This window comes from Oncorhynchus gorbuscha, linkage group LG18 (assembly GCF_021184085.1).
Source record: "Oncorhynchus gorbuscha isolate QuinsamMale2020 ecotype Even-year linkage group LG18, OgorEven_v1.0, whole genome shotgun sequence".
Lineage (NCBI taxonomy): Eukaryota > Metazoa > Chordata > Actinopteri > Salmoniformes > Salmonidae > Oncorhynchus > Oncorhynchus gorbuscha.
The window spans coordinates 48358034-48379804 of NC_060190.1; the positions used below are offsets into that span (position 1 = coordinate 48358034).

The following is a 21771-nucleotide window of genomic DNA, read 5'->3' on the forward strand; positions in this document are numbered from 1 at the left end:
ATCCACCTGTGTGTAATCAAGTCTCCGTATAAATGTACTTGCACTGTGATAGTCTCAGAGGTCCGTCCGTTAAAAGCACAGAGAGCATCATGAAGAACAAGGAACACACCAGGCAGGTCCGAGATACTGTTGTGAAGAAGTTTAAAGCCGGATTTGGATACAAAAAGATTTCCCAAGCTTTAAACATCCCAAGGAGCACTGTGCAAGCGATAATATTGAAATGGAAGGAGTATCAGACCACTGCAAATCTACCAAGACCTGGCCGTCCCTCTAAACTTTCAGCTCATACAAGGAGAAGACTGATCAGAGATGCAGCCAAGAGGCCCATGATCACTCTGGATGAACTGCAAAGATCTACAGCTGAGGTGGGAGACTCTGTCAATAGGACAACAATCAGTCGTATATTGCACAAATCTGGCCTTTATGGAAGAGTGGCAAGAAGAAAGCCATTTCTTAAAGATATCCTTAAAAAGTGTCGTTTAAAGTTTGCCACAAGCCACCTGGGAGACACACCAAACATATGGAAGAAGGTGCTCTGGTCAGGTGAAACCAAAATTGAACTTTTTGGCAACAATGCAAAACGTTATGTTTGGCGTAAAAGCAACACAGCTCATTACCCTGAACACACCATCCCCACTGTCAAACATGGTGGTGGCAGCATCATGGTTTGGGCCTGCTTTTCTTCAGCAGGGACAGGGAAGATGGTTAAACTTGATGGGAAGATGGATGGAGCCAAATACAGGACCATTCTGGAAGAAAACCTGATGGAGTCTGCAAAAGACCTGAGACTGGGACGGAGATTTGTCTTCCAACAAGACAATGATCCAAAACATAAAGCAAAATCTACAATGGAATGGTTCAAAAATAAACATATCCAGGTGTTAGAATGGCCAAGTCAAAGTCCAGACCTGAATCCAATCGAGAATCTGTGGAAAGAACTGAAAACTGCTGTTCACAAATGCTCTCCATCCAACCTCACTGAGCTCGAGCTGTTTTGCAAGGAGGAATGGGAAAAAATTTCAGTCTCTCGATGTGCAAAACTGATAGAGACATACCCTAAGCGACTTACAGCTGTAATCACAGCAAAAGGTGGCGCTACAAAGTAATAACTTAAGGGGGCTGAATCATTTTGCACGCCCAATTTTTCAGTTTTTGATTTGTTAAAAAAGTTTGAAATATCCAATAAATGTCGTTCCACTCGATGATTGTGTCCCACTTGTTGTTGATTCTTCACAAAAAAAATACAATTTTATATCTTTATGTTTGAAGCCTGAAATGTGGCAAAAGGTCGCAAAGTTCAAGGGGGCCGAATACTTTCGCAAGGCACTGTATATAGACAGATGTGTGCCTTTCCAAATCATGTCCATTTCAATTGAATTTGTTGCAGGTGGACTCCAATCAAGTTGTAGAAACATCTCAAGGATGATCAATGGAAACAGGATTCTCCTGTTTTCAGTATTTCAGTTTTTAATTTGTAATAAATATGTAAACAGTTATACAAGCCTGTTTTTGCTTTGTCATTATGGGGTATTGTGCGTAGATTGACGAGGCAACATTTTTAAAAATACATTTTAGAATAAGGCTGTAACGTAACAAAATGTGGAAAAAGTGAATGGGTCTGAATAACTTGTAGCTATCATACTGACAACAGATTGATAACAGGAGTGATTTACAGGACTTTGTATGGGAGGGTCCAGGATCCCTCCTTGACAGAGTCCTTTGCTCTGTGGGGATGCCGTCCTGAGTACCAGGCACACCCACAACCCTTGCCCTGGACCTGAGTATAAATGACTACGATTTTGTCATCTTCTCCCATAAGGAATTTGACACTCAGTTGAACAGTAACACGCTTATTGGATGCTTTTAGTTCTATGGATCAATGCACTTTTGAATCTGGACTTTGCCCCTGTCTTTTATGACGAAGTCTTGGTAGTATTTGTTCAGAGTTCCACAATATAAACCCCAGGCCTGGAATATGAACGGTATCTGGAGAAGAGAGAAATAGATTTTTATCCATAAATAACACAGAAAATACATTGCCGGACACAACAGGTGAGGTACCTTGAACATCGATAAACCATAGGTAGGCATATGTTTTTTTCAATGTAATTCCTGCTGAAGGGTTGATCGGCTAATGTTTACATGATGAAAAGGGTAATAAGTGTTTTCCAGTGTTACATAAAAGCAATTAGTCTGAAAAGTAAAGTCTTTGAGCTAAATTTAGAATTCTATTACCGACTTTATTACAAGACTGACTTTTGTTATTATTGTGTGTAATTCATTAGAGGGAGACACTTTGTTAACCCGACAAATAGGATACAGAGCTGTACATTTGTATTAAATATATGGTGCTGATTGAAACATTTTGTTTCATTTTAGCTGAACAAGGGTATGAGTATCTCAAATACTTATTTCTACTTCGTATAGGGTCCTTTTCCCTGCTTTAAGTTGAATTATTTCGAAACTATGTAGCTAGCCCTAATAAAGATTGAAATTGATGACTGAAAAATATGATGTGTTGCTTGCTGTCAATCCATAGTTGAACCATGATAAACCATCCTCTGACATTTGTCACGGATTAATTGTTCAATCATTGATTTTACTTAAAACAATAGCAACATTTTCAGCTGCTTGTGTTGCTCTTCAATCGGTGGGGCAGATGGGAAATGTAATGGAGTTTTGTTGTTTACACTGTTCATGTGTGTTTGCACATCTCAATCATATAAATGAAGGTATCACAGAAGTTCAAAGAGCAATGAGGTTTTTGGTTTCAAGTTGTTGTCCATTGGGAAAAATTGCAATAGGGCACAACTAATATACTGTAAATGACTAAACATGATTTAGGCTATGACTAAGGAAATAAGCAATCAGGAAACCGCTCACCCAGAGGCGGCGCTCCTAATGGCCGGGGACTTTAAATGCAGGGAAACTTAAATCAGTTTTATCTCATTTCAATCAGCATGTTAAATGCGCAACCAGAGGGAAAACATTTCTGGATCACCTTTACTCCACACACAGAGACGCTTACAAAGCTCGCCCTCAATTGGGCAAATCTGACCATAATTATATCCTCCTGAGTCCTGCTTACAAGCGAAAATTAAGGCAGAAATCGCCAGTGACTTGGTCTATAAAAAAGTGGTCAGATAAAGCAGATGCTAAACTACAGGACTGTTTTGCTATCACAGACTGGAACATGTTCCGGGATTCTTCCGATGGCATTGAGAAGTACACCACATCAGTCACTGGCTTTATCAATAAGTGCATCAAGGATGTTGTCCCCACAGTGACTGTACGTACATACCCCAACCAGAAGCCATGGATTACAGGCAACATTCGCACTGAGCTAATGGGTAGAGCTGCCCCCTTTAAGGTGTGGGACTCTAACCTGGAAGCTTATAACAAATCCTGCTATGCCCTCCGACGAACCATCAAACAGGCAAAGCATCAATACAGGACTAAGATTCTACACCGGCTCCGACACTTGTTGGATATGGAAGGGCCTGCAAACTATTACAGACTACAAAGGGAAGCACAGTTGCGAGCTGCCCAGTGACACGAGCCTACCAGATGAGCTAAATCACTTCTATGCTCGCTTCGAGGCAAGCAACACTGAGGCATACATGAGAGCATCAGCTGATCTGGATGACTGTGTGATCACGCTCTCTGTAGCTGACATGAGTAAGACCTTTAAACAGGTCAACATTCACAAGGCCGCTGGGACAGACGGATTACCAGGACGTGTGCTCCAGGCATGTGCTGACCAACTGGCAGGTGTCTTCACTGACATTTTCAACATGTCCCTGATTGAGTCTGTAATACCAACATGTTTTAAGCAGACCACCATAGTCCCTGTACCCAAGAACACTAAGTTAACCTGCCTAAATGACTACAGACCCGTAGCCATGAAGTGCTTTGAAAAGCTGGTCATGGCTCACTTCAACACCATTATCCCAGAAACCCTAGACCCACTCCAATTTGCATACCGCTCAAACAGATCCACAGATGATGCAAACTCTATTGCACTGTACACTGCCCTTTCCCACCTGGACAAAAGGAACAGCTATGTGAGAATGCTATTCATTGACTATGGCTCAGTGTTCAACACCATAGTGCCCTAAAAGCTCATCACTAAGCTAAGGATCCTGGGACTGAACACCTCCCTCTGCAACTGGATCCTGGACTTCCTGACGGGCTGCCCCCAGGTGATGAGGGTAGGTAACAACACATCTGCCACTCTGATCCTCAAAAATGGAGCCCCTCAGGGGTGCGTTCTCTGTCTCCTCTTGTACTTCCTGTTCACCCACGACTGCATGGCCAGCAGATGACTCCAACACCATCATTAAGTTTGCAGACGACACAACAGTGGTAGGCCTGATCAACAACAAGACAGCCTATAGGGAGGAGGTCAGGGACCTGGCTGGGTGGTACCAGAATAACAACCTATCCCTCAACGTAATCAAGACAAAGGAGATGATTGTGGACTACAGGAAAAGGAGGACTGAGCACGCCCCCATTCTCACCCCCATTCTCATCACACGTCAAAACCTATTCCCCCTCAGGAGACTGATCCTCAGATCCTCAGAAGGTTCTACAGCTGCAACATTGAGAGCATCCTGACTGGTTGCATCACTGCCTGGAACGGCAACTGCTCGGCCTCCGACCGCAAGGCGCTACACAGGTTGTGCATATGGCCCAGTACATCACTGGGGCTAAACTGCCTGCCATTCAGGACCTCCATACCAGGCGGTGTCAGAGGAAGGCCCTAAAAATGGTCAAAGACCCCAGTCACCCCAGTCACAGACTGTCCTCTCTGCTACCGCAACAGCTTTTACCCTCAAGCCATAAGACTCCCGAACAGGTAGTCAAATGGCTACTGTCGGGTTCACCTTGGGGTCATGATAGGGGCTGTATCGAATGTTTGATGTATTATAATAATTGGTTATGCTTATGTTGTATTAATAGAAGGGGAAGGGTCATAAGACCCCTCCCTCCTTACATTTATAAGGTCCTAGACTACAGATTAACAATTCATTATAAGGTTTAATATTGTTCCACAGTCTTTTCTAGTCTCTGCCTCTTATAAAGAAACTGAGAGATGTGTGACTGAGAAAGAACCCTGCAGGGGAGTGAAAGAGATAAGAGACTAGTCAGACATTCCACTATAAATCAACTTGGAGAATGGACATTTACTGCTGAGCCTTTAGATAGCACTGAAACTCTTGTTTGTATTGCTGTGTATGCATGGGCTTGGTCTCATGAGTAGAAGGTAATGACGTAGGCCGTGACATCACTAAGGCTGGACTTCGGGCTTAATAAAATAACTTGGACCTTTAACTATTTTGCAGAACTTACTCGGAAACATGCGTGCTATGTTCCCGTTTTCAACTTCTGTTTGCAATTGCATTAATAAAGGTTTTTGATTGTTTTAATTAAAGATATTGACTGAATGCTAATTTCTATATGAGCCAATGATTGACAAGGAACAAGGAACGAACCCCAACACTACCCGGGCTATTTGCATTGTGTTTGACTACAGTCCACCATACAGCCTTTTATAACATAATGACTGACTAAGCACAGGGTTTCTGAGGTGTGATGACTAAGAGGTTTGTCGTCATGGTTCAGCTCAGCTCTGGACACTAATGTTACTCATTCCTAGCTAGGTTTGCAAAGGGAGGGTAAATTACTGGAAACCTTTGTTACCAAACTTTGGTAACTTTCAAGGTTTTTATTTTATCAGATGACATCTAGTGGCCTTTTTGGGTACTTCAGATTATTACATTTACATTACATTTAAGTCATTTAGCAGACGCTCTTATCCAGAGCGACTTACAAATTGGTGCATTCACCTTATGACATCCAGTGGGACAGTCACTTAACAATAGTGCATCTAAAACTTAAGGGGGGGGGGGTGAGAGGGATTACTTATCCTATCCTAGGTATTCCTTAAAGAGGTGGGGTTTCAGGTGTCTCCGGAAGGTGGTGATTGACTCTGCTGTCCTGGCGTCGTGAGGGAGTTTGTTCCACCATTGGGGGGGCCAGGGCAGCGAACAGTTTTGACTGGGCTGAGCGGGAGCTGTACTTCCTCAGTGGTAGGGAGGTGAGCAGGCCAGAGGTGGATGAACGCAGTGCCCTTGTTTGGGTGTAGGGCCTGATCAGAGCCTGGAGGTACTGAGGTGCCGTTCCCCTCACAGCTCCGTAGGCAAGCACCATGGTCTTGTAGCGGATGCGAGCTTCAACTGGAAGCCAGTGGAGAGAACGGAGGAGCGGGGTGACGTGAGAGAACTTGGGAAGGTTGAACACCAGACGGGCTGCGGCGTTCTGGATGAGTTGAAGGGGGTTTAATGGCACAGGCAGGGAGCCCAGCCAACAGCGAGTTGCAGTAATCCAGACGGGAGATGATTACAGGTGTCTGCAATTATCTCTGGCCCTCGGTGTGGTCTCATCACATGTAAAATATATCAAATAATCAAATAATATGATAAAGGTATAATAATAGAATGAGAAAGCTGTCAAACATCCAAAATATAAACCATCAAATGAGTGAATACCATTGGTGTTTAATATGAGGGTTTCAGCATGAAATATTCATTAAATATATTTTCTACACTTTTTTGTTGTTGTTGCTACGTCAGTATGTCTTTGTTGTAAATATTTTAGTGCCAAACTGATGGCAGTTGTGAAAAGAGTCAATCATTGGAGAGTAAATAATGCCATCGTTGATTAGATGCTTTTTTCATCAATTAGGCTTCCTAATTTCCTCTTTAACCATATGGTCTATCCACTAGAAACTCTAGGACAGTATGGACACAGATATAAATAAAATAATACTATGTATGAATAGATTTTTAAAAGTTATTCAAGTATAAATGACCAAAGTTACCATCGATTGCCATATATTACCTGTTATTTACTAAAATAACTGAAGATTCCTGTCAATTAAACGGTAGCTTTGCAACCCTATTCATAGCACATCCTGTATAATAACTCATGATAATAACTACAATGGTAGGTGATTGTTATTATGTTACTGTATCACTGGCTAATAAGGTAGGCGAAGTACCAGTTATGTTGGCAGCAGTAGTTATCACTGTATTATGCTCTTGTGGTTGATATTTGTGCCGAAATGTTTGTGTGTGTTTTTTGTCTCCTCATGTTACAGGTGTGTGACCCAGGGGTTCCAGGATGTACAGTCTCTATGGCTTAGACTCTAGCAGTTACGCAGGATCTGTCCAGTCCGTCCAGTCCAAGTAGGTGTTCTCTGGAGCTTGCACTGTAGTTATAACCTATTTTTATGTGTTTATTTCTTATTTACTTTTGAATATTTAGTCTCTGAAATCAAACCTCTATTATGCTATTTTCTCAATTTTCTTGTGGCAGTGGTTTTTCAGTGGATGATCGGTTATCACAGATATCAAATTTGTCCAGACCAAGTGCCAAGTCAATATACAGTAAGTAAAGAGAAAACCATAATATTGACCTGGAGCAGTTGAAACTGATTACCTAAAGCATTGTTTATTATAGGTGAATGTTTTGTGAAACGCAACTATGCATAAGATGTTAATCATCCCATGTGCCCCATCAGTGCAGAGGAAGGAGTATGCGGACTCTATCACCAAGATGATGAACAAATTCCAGTACAGAGTAGAGGTATTGTTTTGGTTAATCCAATATAATGATTGTACTATGCTAATCATTTAGCCTTGATAATGGTCTGCGTTTGATCACAATAGCTATGCAGCTATTTCTGTGATTCCAAATGCATGTGTAACCCCTGTGTGTGTCTGTTCTCCAGCATCTGTTCACCTGTGACCTGGATGGTAGGGAGGTGCGTGATGTGAATGACTGTGTTGAAAGGCTAAAGCTGCTGGATGGGATGGGCCGGGTCTGGGGGCAGGACATGGTCCTGGAGGTGCGGGATGGGAACCTGCTGCTAACAGACATCGAGACTAAGGTTGTTGCACACACTTTATACTTGACAATAAAACATTGGGTGAGCATAGCTATACCCACAGTTTACTAACAGACATTGTGTGTTGTAGATTAGAGAAAGATCATACAGGAGGTGTCACAGGTATTTATTACCCTTGGATTTCATTACATTTGATTGTGTTACGAAGTGGGATTAAAATGGATTTAATTTTCATTTTTTACCTAAAACACTCTGTAAAGTCAAAGTGGAAGAAATATTCTATATATAAAAAAAAGAAAATGAATTAAGGATTCACCCCCGAGTCAATACATGTAAGAATCACCTTTGGCAGCGATAACAGCTGTGAGTCTTCTTGGGTAAGTCTCTAAGAGCTTTACACACCTGGATTGTGCAACATTTGCCCATTATTCTTTTCAAAATTCTGAAGCCAAAAAGTTCTCAAGGTTTTTTGGTGCAGTTTTCCCTGACTTATTTCTGGTGGGGTAGGCTTGTGCACATTTTGTAAAGTTATCTAAAATAACTCAAATGTACTCATAGCCCTCTCTACTTTTCTCCTCATGCTCATAGTCAATTGAAGTCACCTGGAAAGGAGCTGTAGACTGTACATGTTGCATTGGGGCCCTAGTTATTACACTGGGTTTCTTGTGTTTGATGCATTTACACACTTGTGATAAAGTGTTCAATGTCATGTTGAACACATGGCCAATAAAAGTGTTCTCATGCTAAGTTCAACACTCTTTTTGTTCCTAGATGGGCCATTTTAGTGTGAAAGTACTCATTAAAGTAGTGTTATGTATTGACTTGGGACAACTATTTGTGTCCTTTTGTTGTTTTCCTTTGTAGTAATCCCTCTGGTGAGATATGGAGCCTGTTCCACTCTTGCAGTAACTGTGATTTCGCATCACTCTTGTTGTCATTCTGTTGGTTTAGGATTAGTCCTTTGCCTTTATCGTTCCAAGATTCCAGATACAGCCGCATCCTTTAACTGAGCCTACATGAGATGGTGTGGAGACTGCCGGTCTGTAACTGTTCCCCCCACCATGACAGCTACTCTTGCACTGATGGCCTTAGTGTGACCGCGGATATCCAAGTTTAACAGTCATGCTGTTGTGGCTGAACATTACTGAGTGTTGCTTTTACCATCTCAGGTGAGTGTTTCTCGGTGCATTCTTCCATGTAATGTTCAGCATGCAAAGGAGAGCGTGACAGAAAGTCTGCGTCAATGTTTACCTTTCCAGGACGCTACTTCAGTGTGCGATTGAAGTCTGACCGCTCCGCCACCCAGTGATGACCGGTGGCATTCAGTCTCGCTGTAGTTAGTCCCTATGTCAAGGGGCTAATATCCCTGTACACTGTCACAGAGCGAACATAAAATAGGTCATCTCGGAACTGCTTAGTCGCTGCCCATTTTAGGGCCAAGAATTCCAGTGAAGGTGATGGTTTCTCTCTGCTTGTGTGATAGTGCAGGAGCAATATCCAATGAATCAGTTTGCCACTTTGTCGTTGGTATAACACACCTCCCAATCCCTCTTCAGAGGCATCAACGTGCAGGATAAAAGGGTCCTTGAAATCTGGGTAAGCAAGCACAGGTGGATTAGTCAACACATTCACCAAGTGTTCTAATGCTCTCTGGTGGGCATCCTCCCATATAACCTTCTGGTGGGGGCAGAGCCTGTCCCGACTGCATAGCTATCTAGGTCCTTCACTTCCCAGATGCTGGGGTCTCCAACTTCACTGCTAGTAAGTCATAGAGACATTTTGCATGTTGTGAGAAGTTCTTACTTTTAGCCCATGTAGTACCCTAGAAACCCCAGTAGTTTCCCCAGCTCTCTCACATGTTTCCCAGCTCTTGCACTGCTACAATTGATTTAGTATCCATAACTGTAACCATTAGTATAAATTATTTTTCCAAAATAATGGACCTCATTCTTGAATAGGTCACACTTATCAACCCTGAGTTTAATACCCCATTGATTTTGCTGCCTGAGTACGTAAAGGAAAATCTTCCAAATGTTGAAGAAAATAACTAAAAATAAGCACATCATCCAAATATGGTATACAGATCTCTTATACCCTCTAAACCTTCCTCCATGCTTCGTTGGAAGACAGAGGGACTGTTTGATAAGCCAAAGGGAATTCTGTTCCATTGACATGAGGCCCAAGGAGCAGTGTATCTTCTGGACTCCTCTCCCACAAGGCCTTGGTGGTATACCTATCCTTTAAAACTGTAAACCATGAGTTTCCTCCTAAACCATCAAGTATTTCCTGTAGACGGGGTACGGAATGCCTGTCTAGAACAGTCTTCTTTTTCAATCCCCTGTTATCAACACAAGGTCTTAGACACCCATCCTTTTCCGTACACAGACCAGAGGTGACGGTAATGATGATGTTGACATCCCGATGAAGTTTTTATTCAGGAGCCCCTGGAGTTGGCTTTTCACCTCAGCATACAAGGGGCGTGGCACACCATTGAACCTCTGCCACTGGTATGTTATCAGTCAAGGTTATCGGCATTTGGAGATTTTCAATGCACCCTATGTCCATGTCCTCTTAGGCAAAATTGGCTGATTCCTATCTGAGCATCTGTTTGACTAATTCTTGTTGTTCTTGGCTCAAGTGCTGTACATTTACAGCTGTGTCCCACCACTCTATGTGACTGGTGTCAGGGCCAGGCTCCGGTGGGATCTGTCATGAGTCTGTGCTACAGTAACCTTTTCTCCACTGGGCACAGGAACTGGGTGAGACGCTACCACTCTCTGTAAGGTTCCTATCCCTGTTTGTCATGTTTGGTAGTATTCACTACTGCAATGTCAACTTTTCAAGATGGGCAATTTGATGTTTTCATGACTTGACTTTGTAGGTCCAGTCCCCAGGTCACACTCACGTCCGGTTCAAATAACACAATTTCATCATTGAAGGGGGCCTCTCTTGGGATACAGGGACGAATCCATTTTGTTTGACAATGTCACGTCTGCATGCTGTAAGCAAGCATTCCTCTGTGTACTCTGAGTTCTGATGCAGATTGAATAGAGTCTTTGTAGCAATGCTGGCAAGTCTGTTGACCAGTCCATAACAACTTTTGCATTTTTTTTCTCTCTGTTGGTTGTATTTGATTTTCTATTGGAGTGATTTCTGTTGAACTGTCACCCTGTCCCTGTACTGACTGTGCTAATGATGCTACCTGACAGGTCAGTTCTTTGTTTGCTTCATTGCTCGCATCAATTTTACTCAGGAGGGAATTGTATATATTATTTCCAATAACAATGGCCTGCAGACATTGGCTCTTGACTAACTGTGCCATATTCCAGTCCTGACTGGGCACGAGCTGAGGCTGATAACACTTTCTGTCTCCTGTCAAAGACTCGGACTAGGAAGTCCAGGGCAGACTCTCCTGGCTCTTGTGTTGCTTTAGTCAACTTGTGATACATTTGAGTAGCATCCTTCTCTGCGTAATGTGTCCTCAAGATGTGCCCTAGAGGTCTGTTTTCCCCTCCAGATAACTCCTCATCTTAAGCCCTGGGCTCACAGCTTTGATTACTGCTTCTATCATTTCTAATTCACTGTATCCTTTTCTCAGTCCATTTTCAATCTGATGTTCTAGGCTGTTGAAGCTGAGTTGAGGAGGCCTTCCCACCTCTTTTCGTCCTGCCGCAGCTCCTTTCTCTCCGCTGGGTTCACTGTCCATTTGCTTCATTGGCACTGAATGGCTGGAACTTGTCGGCAGACCTTTCGCAGCATCCTCCGAGTCCGATATTTTTTTATTTATTCTTTCGGTTGAAGCTACCAAGACATTCCCTCATCTTCTGATTCCATTAAATCCTCATTCTCACAGTAATCCTCAATCAGTTTGCGCAGTAATGTGCAATGGCTCCTACATTTTACTTCAGAGTCATCAACACCTCCTATTCGACAACAACAATTGTCTTCACTTAAAGTCCATAAACTCTGTTCGATTTTATCCAACAACGTTTCCCTCTCAACTCATATTGTCCTACTCACGTGGCAACAACAACAATGCAGGCAATGGCAAGATAGCTCCAATCCGTTTGGTTGTCAGCCCGCTAACGTTAGCTGGCTAGCTACTCTCCCAACGTCTCTCACTCGTTGTCCGATCAAAGAATATGGGCCGGTGCAAACCTGAAAATCAATCTCAGCAGTGCCTCCAAATGTATTCCCTTTCTATGAGATTATAATATTGTCTTCTTTATTTCCCCATGAGCTTCATCCGAGTACCTCCTAGTGGCTGGAATAAAACCACATTAAGCCCTTTACACTTAGCTCCATGCCATTTATTTTTCCCATTTATTTTTTATCCCCAGTCTTTGCCAATGTCAAGCATATCCATACCATGATGTAGCCACCATCACTGAGGCAGTTACTCAGTGATGTGTTTGTTGTGTTGGATTTGCACCAAACATTTTTTTTGCAGTATTACTCTAGTGCCTTGTGGCATATTTTGGAACAGTTTTATTCTGTATATTTGCATTATTCTTGAATCTTTCCACTCTGCCATTTAGGTCATAATTTCTTCCCATTACAGCCAATGAACTCTGTAGCTGTTTTAAAATCACCAATGGCCTCATGGTTACATCCCTGAACAGGATTCTTCTTGTCTTGCAGCTCAGTTCAGAAGGTTGACTGTATCTTTGATGTGTCTGGGTGGTTTAATACATCCTCCACAGCATAATTATTAACTTGACCATGCTTAAAGTGATATTCAATGTCTGATATATTTATTGTTACCCATCTACCAATCACTAACCTTCTTTATGAGGCTTTGAAAATCACCCTGGTCTTTGTAGTTGAATCTGTGCTTTAAATTCAATACTTGAATGAGGGACCTTACAGATGCTGTATGTATGGGGGACAGAGGCAGGGGTAGTCATTCAAAAATCATGTCAACCCCTATTTTTTCACACAGTGACTCCATGTAACTTATTATGTGATTTGTTAAGGAACATTTTACTCCTGAACTAAGCGCTGTATTTAATCTGAAATGCTGAACCATTACAGATTCCGCAATAGATATGAACAGGTCATTTTATGATTGAGCCGACATGCAACTTTTACTGTAAATGTAGTCTACTCTAAAGCCTTTAAATTCCACTCACGCTGTAACCCTGAACTTCCGCGATGTGTATTGAATAAAGCCCTAATTTAGTCTTGCCTAAACAAAGGGGGGAATGCTTATGCAACTACTATATTTGAGTTATTTAACAATTGTACATTTGTGCATTTGTACAAGTATGTGTAACTTGCTTTTCACTTGGACATTATGGAGTATTTTGCGTAGATCAATGACAAAAAAATCACCACAAATCTATTTCAATCCCACTTTATAACGCAACAAAATGTGAAGAAATCCAAGGGGTTTTTGATTCCTGACCTACTATTTTCTCTCCCTCTCCCCTCTTCCTGTGTGGGGTTCAGGAGGAGCTGGAGTCCCTGGCTCTGAGCAGCATCATGGAGCTAAAGGCTGTGATGGACAGCTGTGTGTACAACTCCCTGCTGACTGCGACCGTCAAGGACCACAGCAAGAGGACCACCAGTGTCTTCATTTTCCAGTGTGAGGACCTCAGGGTGAGGAGAATGTTATGCATCCATGAACCTCTCTCCAGACTGTATTAGGACCATTATGTTTCTCTCATGTTTCAAAATGGCTGTGAAAATGGAGGTTAGTGATTTATTTCAGGCCGATTTCATAAAACGGGACCTAGAGAGAGTGCTCCCTCACCAGAGAGATGACGTTAACAATCGCAGAAACAACAGGTAACAACAAAACAGTCCAAAACAACAACAGTGCGTTTAAAACGGTGTAGCTTACCTTAGTATGTGCTCATTCTCACCTTTTATCTCTAGCAGGAGCAATCTGGAAGTTATGGCTGGCCATCAAATTGTTAGGAATCTTCAGAATGCTGACCCACCAACTGAGCAGAGAGAATGGACTCCTCCCGAAGATCACTCAGCTCAATGGAGCGCTCCGGACTATGGTATAACAATGGCATACTCCAAACCAAAGTAGTTATAGGAAACCATTGATCAAGAGGACTGTAACTTGTGAGGTCAGAAGGGCTTGCCTAGATCACTCTAAAAAATAAACTGAGACTATTAGCTCAAGGGTTTGTTTCCTGTGTTAATGACAGATAAATAGCTTTAGTCAAGGTTTGGTCAAATATCTTGAAAACAATAAATACTGTATTTCTAAATCTATGGGAAGTCAACCTGTTTCACTCCTATGTGTTCAGTAGATGAAGATCCTACACCTGTACCTATGCCTACACCGCCCATGCCCAGAGAAGAGCCCCTCCCTCCCAGGAAGGAAACCCCAGTTCAACACCTCTTTATGGAGGAGGAGCCTGAGCCTGAGCCAGCCCTTGTCTCTCCTCCACGCCCATACACAGAGACTAATAGGAATGTGGTCAGTGCTCTGCCTCTATCATTATATTATTAATGTTAGCAGTACTGTGGATGATAGCTTAAAGGGGCAATCAGCAGTTGAAACAATAACAATGCATTTGTCCTGCCACTGTTCCTGTCAAAAGCTGATGGATGGGGTGGGAGAAAAGTAACCACTCTCAAATTCATAGACAGAGCTATGGATGCAAGGACTGTCCATCCATGATATCAAAATAATAGTTTTAAGCATGTTTTGAGGCTATACAGTGTTTGTTTACATTTATTTTGTTTAAAAACATTGGCGTAACAAGCTTATACTGTGGGTCCTGAAGGGGTGCGGCAGTTGAACTAAGCTCATGAGGCATTTGTAAATGATATTCTTCAAGAATCAATAGATATATATATCATAAGTCCAGAAATTGATGTAGCAACTGCAGATTTGCCCTTGAAGGTGAATGTAGTGGTTTGCATATGGATATTGTACAACATGTTTTTTGTTTTCTACAGGACATCGTGAATCATATTTTCAATGACATTGAGATCTTTATGGGCCAAGTCGCCGCTGCAGCAGCCAAAGCCGAGAAGAAGAAAAAGAGAAAGAAGAAGAATAAAGATAAAGGTGTGTGTTTCTCCTTATTCCAAAGAAGGCTACGCAAGTGGAGCCAGCGCTACCGTGTGGGTATACATTTCTAGGTATAAACCAAAGTAAGGATCTCCCACATTTTGTAACAAAGCAGAGGGCTCAGTATAGCTCTGCAATGACATGATTGGTTGACGGTAGGTGGGGGCGGTATGTTGGGGGCGGGAGGTCCTGTATAAACACAAACTCAACTGCTCTGCTCTGTGAAGCACAAGAGGTATGAATACACTGATTTCTGCAGACACCGGATTGACCATGCAGAGCCTTTCATTTGGAATAACCTTAACATTTATCTTGGCTCCCCCACCTGAACCCCTGGGGATTATCCCATATTCAGGTGCAACATGGCAGTGGCAGTGGGGAAACTGATCTGAGGTTTTTGTATTTTGATGCCATTTTTTTTTTAAATGTCCCAGGCATTAAAGGCATGCCACCAGCAGAGGAATTTGAAACCTGTCTCCAGAAAATCAAATGCGGGTTCAACCTTCTGGTGTGTATCAAAATATCTCAGCTATTTTGCTTGTTGTGTTGCACACTCATGATGTAATACATGCCAGTCATTTAATCTGAGAGCTTAATCAAAGTACCTTTGGTCTGTTCACTGTGACAGGGGGAGCTCAATGGAAAGATTAGTCATCCCAGTGCTCCGGAATTTGTCCACTGCCTCTTCTCCACCCTGGCATTTGTAAGTTACTCCTACTGCTTACGCCATCTTTGTTTTCTAAGCAGCTCTTGACACACCCATGAACCATTTTCAAAGTAGTGTTTTGAACCAGCCTAAAATAATTGACAGTACATGACACATCTTCCTATCAATGAGTTCAGAAGACTTGTTTCCCACCCTTAGTGGCAAGTGCTGCTGTAGAATCAACCGCTAAAACAGTTAAAACCCAGTTACCTGACCGCCTACCGCTACCCCCTCCCTTCTCCAGGTGGTGTCCCACAGCCCTGAGGAGCTGCCCCCCACCATCGTGGCGCCCCTGCTGAAGCCTGAGTGTATCCGTCTGCTGAGTGAGGAGGCCACTCCTGAGGAGGACCAGCTGTGGCAGTCGCTGGGAGACGCCTGGAACGTCCCCAGGTGGGACACATGCATCACACCATAATATAATAATAATAATAATAATAATAATATATGCCATTTAGCAGACGCTTTTATCCAAAGCGACTTACAGTCATGTGTGCATACATTCTACGTATGGGTGGTCCCGGGGATCGAACCCACTACCCTGGCGTTACAAGCGCCATGCTCTACCAACTGAGCTACAGAAGGACCACCAATGGGTATCTGGGAATGGGGAGTTACTGTCAGTCAGTGGTGCTCTGTGTACTTCCATACATTTTGACAAGGGCTCCCTGTATCCCTGATGTCTTAACAGTACAAAATGGCTAGAGGATGATGAGGACATCCCTACCTACACTCTGGAGTTCTATGATGGTTGGCAGCCCCTGGAGTTGACCCACTCTCTCCCAGGGAGAGAGCCTGAGAGAAGGAATCAGAGTCAGAAACAGAGTCAGAGTCAGAGTCCGCGCTCCACCCCTGAAAAGGTATTTGCCCAGTGAGCTGCATCTTATCGTTCTGTACCGGCTGGGTAATTCCAATAAGGTTTTTTTCAATAAGTTCTTCCAAACTTTTCCCCTGTAGAGGTCGGCCCCATTCAAGCCTCCGCCACCACGGTATGCATTATCAAAGTATTATATACAATTTAAAAGCCATGAAATGATTATGGATACATGCTGGTCTGTGTGCGTCTATAGATCTATGTATGTGTTTTCAGTCCAGATGAGTCAAACCCCAGTTACATGCGTGTGATGTATGACTTCACGGCAAGGAACAACAGAGAGCTGAGCATCTCCAAGGGAGAGGTGGTACAGGTGAGCCTACTCAACACTACTACATGTTAACAGTACTCTGAAGTCTGTCTGCCCGCCCGCCCGCCCAATAGGTTTTGACACAAGAGTGTGTACAGTATGTGCTCTGTGCATCCACAGCTACTGGACATGTCAAAGAAATGGTGGCGAGTAAGGAGCGACAGAGGAGAGGAGGGCTTCATACCCAACAATGTACTGGAGTCACAGGACAAGGAGCAGGAAAAGCAGGCAAGATACCCCAACACCCAGCAAAACTTCATACTGGAAAGCCTGCTGTGTATGCTCCATGTGTATGGCGTTTACTGTATGAGTATGTCATTATAGAGACCTTATCCTCCCTGTCAGGAAACCAGTGGTCCTCCCTCCCTAACCAAGAGGTCCAAGCCTGACCAGGTGAAGGCCTGGCTGGAGTATAAGGGCTTCAGTAAAATGTAAGAGCACTCAAACTCCCAATCACAATACTTATAGCCTAGTGATCACTGTAGGCATACATGTCATTTACAACGACTGTAGTCAATCACAATACTTATAGCTTAGTGATCACTGTAGGCATACATGTCATTTACAACGACTGTAGTCAATCACAATAGTTATAGCTTAGTGATCACTGTAGGCATACATGTCATTTACAACGACTGTAGTCAATCACAATACTTATAGCTTAGTGATCACTGTAGGCATACATGTCATTTACAACGACTGTAGTCAATCACAAGTGAGTATGAGAAATGACAGGATGAGTATTCTCTTTTCCCAGATTTGTAAAAATGTCTCCTTCACTTTCACTCCTTCCCTCCCTCTCTCTGTCTATCAGCACGGTGCGCTGTCTGGGTGTGCTGAGTGGCTCTATGCTCCTGGGGATGACGAGAGAAGAGCTGAAGATAGTGTGTCCTGAGGAGGGGGGGCGGGTCTTCTTCCAGCTCCAGACCATCAAGTCTGCCATGGCTGTAGGTCCCACACCACCCTGGCTTTAACGGTACAACTGTTGATTTGTATTCTTGTACATGACAGGTAACACGCTGATTTCTAAATCCCAGTCCTATTCCTGACCTTGGTTTTTCTCATTCCACTCCAGTTTGCCAGTGAGGTAAGGTCCATGGAGCCTTAGGAGGGGAGGAGACGGGAGTACCAGAGAGTCACAAATGTGTCGGGACTTTTATGTGTTATCCCTTTTCGCTGTGCAATAGAAAAATTCTGATTATAACTACTGAAAACACTGAGTAAGCTGAGTTTATTTAAAAGTATGTAGCGTGGAAGTATCAAAACTCTATATTTTTTTGTTCCATTTAATAATCCAATATTTAAAGAAAGAGTCTCTCTCTCTCTCTCTCTCTCTCTCTCTCTCTCTCTCTCTCTCTATATATATATATATATATATATATATATATTCTGTGTCAGCTGCTAACTTCAGCACTATATTTAACCATATGTATTCTATAAAACCAGTGTTGATGCCACTTGATTCTATGATTGATCTTGAGGATTTTTTTAAAGTCACCATTTCTACATGCATAAATTAATGTTAAGTGTTACAATACTTTTTCTGTATAGTATCGTGTTGTTGATGTAATGTAATCAACCCACATATATTTTACTTCGGTAGTGCTATGTATGCACACTTCAATGAGTAAATCACATTATATCAAATCAAGTCAGTCTCTATTTTTATTTTATATATTTTTTTTTCACCTTTATTTAACCAGGTAGGCTAGTTGAGAACAAGTTCTCATTTGCAACTGCGACCTGGCCAAGATAAAGCATAGCAGTGTGAACAGACAACACAGAGTTACACATGGAGTAAACAATTAACAAGTCAATAACACAGTAGAAAAAAAGGGGAGTCTATATACATTGTGTGCAAAAGGCATGAGGAGGTAGGCGAATAATTAGAATTTTGCAAATTAACACTGGAGTGATAAATGATCAGATGGTCATGTACAGGTAGAGATATTGGTGTGCAAAAGAGCAGAAAAGTAAATAAATAAAAACAGTATGGGGATGAGGTAGGTAAAAATGGGTGGGCTATTTACCAATAGACTATGTACAGCTGCAGCGATCGGTTAGCTGCTCAGATAGCAGATGTTTGAAGTTGGTGAGGGAGATAAAAGTCTCCAACTTCAGCGATTTTTGCAATTCGTTCCAGTCACAGGCAGCAGAGAACTGGAACGAAAAGCGGCCAAATGAGGTGTTGGCTTTAGGGATGATCAGTGAGATACACCTGCTGCAGCGCGTGCTACGGATGGGTGTTGCCATCGTGACCAGTGAACTGAAATAAGGCGGAGCTTTACCTAGCATGGACTTGTAGATGACCTGGAGCCAGTGGGTCTGGCGATGAATATGTAGCGAGGGCCAGCCGAAGAGAGCATACAAGTCGCAGTGGTGGGTGGTATAAGGTGCTTTAGTGACAAAACGGATGGCACTGTGATAAACTGCATCCAGTTTGCTGAGTAGAGTGTTGGAAGCAATTTTGTAGATGACATCGCCGAAGTCGCGGATCGGTAGGATAGTCAGTTTTACTAGGGTAAGTTTGGCAGCGTGAATGAAGGAGGCTTTGTTGCAGAATAGAAAGCCGACTCTTTATTTGATTTTCAATTGGAGATGTTTGATATGAGTCTGGAAGGAGAGTTTACAGTCTAGCCAGACACCTAGGTACTTATAGATGTCCACATATTCAAGGTTGGAACCATCCAGGGTGGTGATGCTGGTCAGGCGTGCGGGTGCAGGCAGCGAACAGTTGAAAAGCATGCATTTGGTTTTACTAGCGTTTAAGAGCAGTTGGAGGCCACGGAAGGAGTGTTGTATGGCATTGAAGCTCGTTTGGAGGTTAGATAGCACAGTGTCCAAGGACGGGCCGGAAGTATATAGAATGGTGTCGTCTGCGTAGAGGTGGATCAGGGAATCGCCCGCAGCAAGAGCAACATCATTGATATATACAGAAAAAAGAGTCGGCCCGAGGATTGAACCCTGTGGCACCCCCATAGAGACTGCCAGAGGACCGGACAGCATGCCCTCCGATTTGACACACTGAACTCTGTCTGCAAAGTAATTGGTGAACCAGGCAAGGCAGTCATCCGAAAAACCGAGGCTACTGAGTCTGCCGATAAGAATATAGTGATTGACCGAGTCGAAAGCCTTGAAAGTCGAAAGTCTTTTATCGATGGCAGTTATGATATCGTTTAGTACCCTGAGCGTGGCTTACGTCTAAGCATGTATCTCAATTTTGGAACTGTCTATCCACATACAGTACAGTACCAGTCAAAGGTTTGGACACACCTGCTCATTCCAGGGTTTTTCTTTGTTTTGACCATTTTCTACATTGTAGAATAACAGTGAAGACATCAAAACTATTAAATGGAATCATGTAGTAACCAAAAAAGTGTTAAACAAATCAAAATATGTTCAAAAGTGAGTTTGTGGAATTTCTTTCCTTCTTCATGCGTTTGAGCAAGGTAGGGGTGATATACAGACGATAACCCTATTTGGTAAAAGACCAAGTAAATATTATGACAAGAACAGCTCAAATAAGCAAAGAGAAATGACAGTCCATCATTACTTTAAGACATAAAGGGCAGTAGCAAAATCCATCAAGCGCTATGATGAAATTGGCTATCAAGAGGACCGCCACAGGAAAAGAAGACCCAGAGTTACTTCTGCTGCAGAGGATACCTTCATTAGAATGAACTGCACCTCAGATTGCAGTCCAAATAAATGCTTCACAGAGTGCAAGTAACAGACACATCTCAACATCAGCTGTTGAATCAGGCCTTCATGGTCAAATTGCTGCAAAGAAACCACTACTAAAGGACAACAATAATAAGAAGAATTGCTTAGGCCGAGAAACATGAGCAATGGACATTATAGTCCAAATTTGAGATTTTTGGTTCCAACCACTGTGTCTTTACGAGACGCAGAGTAGGTGAACAGATGATCTCTGCATGTGTGGTTCCCACCATGAAGCATGGAGGTGTGATGGCGTGGGAGTGCTTTGCTGGTGACTGTCTGTGATTTATTTAGAATTCAAGGCACACTTAACCAGCATGGCTACCACAGCATTCTGCAGCGATACGGCATCCCATCTGGTTTGCGCTTAGTTTGTTTTTCATTTGTTTTTCAACAGGACAATGATCCAACACACCTCCAGGCTGTGTAAGGGCTATTTGACCAAGGATAGTGATGGAGTGCTGCATTAGATAACTTGGCCTACACAATCACCCGACCTCAACCCAATTGAGATGGTTTGGGATGAGTTGGACCGCAGAGTGAAGGATAAGCAGCCAACAAGTGCTCAGCATATGTGGGAACTCCTTCAAGACTGTTGGAAAAGCATTCCTTATGAAGCTGGTTGAGACAATTTCAAAAGTATGCAAAGCTGTCATAAAGGGTAGCTACTTTGAAGAATCTAAAATATACATTTACATTTACATTTAAGTCATTTAGCAGACGCTCTTATCCAGAGCGACTTACAATATTTAGATTTGTTTAACACTTTCTAAAAGTTGCTACATGATTCCATATGTGTAATTTCATCGTTTTGATGTCTTATTATTCAACAATGTAGAGCATAGTAAAAATAAACAAAAACCCTTGAATGAGTAGGTGTCCAAACTTTTGACTGTAAATCAACTATATTAGTTGACTAAATGAGTCAATAAGCTGACTCCTTAAATAAAAAAACGTATGACACCAGACAACACATTAGATGAATAAACATGCTTTATTTCAATCATCAGACATTATACCATAGTCTGTAAAACATTGGCATTCATTTAAAGCCATGATAGTGACTACAGTACACTAAGGGCTCTATTCAATCCACGCTGCAGAAGTTCAGCGTTACAGCGTGATTGAAATGTAAAGGTAATGTTCCTACATAAGCGGAGACTGCATTCACAGTAAACACTGCATATGTCAGCTCAATCAGATATGACCTTTA

At 42.5% G+C, this 21771-nt stretch overlaps 1 protein-coding gene across 6 annotated transcripts; it reads left to right on the forward strand.

Annotated features, from left to right (window-relative positions):
* The first annotated feature begins 1805 nt into the window (after positions 1–1805).
* LOC124003910 (epidermal growth factor receptor kinase substrate 8-like protein 3) lies at positions 1806–18489 on the forward strand. Of its 6 annotated transcripts, none has more exons than XM_046312558.1 (20): positions 1806–2083; positions 7163–7250; positions 7381–7451; positions 7586–7650; positions 7796–7954; positions 13364–13513; positions 13626–13702; positions 13796–13923; positions 14179–14351; positions 14837–14948; positions 15386–15459; positions 15580–15654; positions 15902–16047; positions 16346–16514; positions 16612–16643; positions 16745–16841; positions 16959–17066; positions 17184–17269; positions 17653–17785; positions 17914–18489. In XM_046312558.1, exons 2-20 carry the CDS (start codon positions 7186–7188, stop codon positions 17944–17946), a joined length of 1953 nt encoding a protein of 650 aa, XP_046168514.1. In that variant the 5' UTR covers positions 1806–2083; positions 7163–7185; the 3' UTR covers positions 17947–18489. The 6 variants fall into 6 exon arrangements, with proteins under 6 accessions (XP_046168514.1, XP_046168515.1, XP_046168510.1 ...); XM_046312559.1 differs by having other exon boundaries at positions 1807–2083; positions 13793–13923; positions 17653–17814; XM_046312554.1 differs by having other exon boundaries at positions 1807–2083; positions 13793–13923.
* Positions 18490–21771: the final 3282 nt, after the last annotated feature.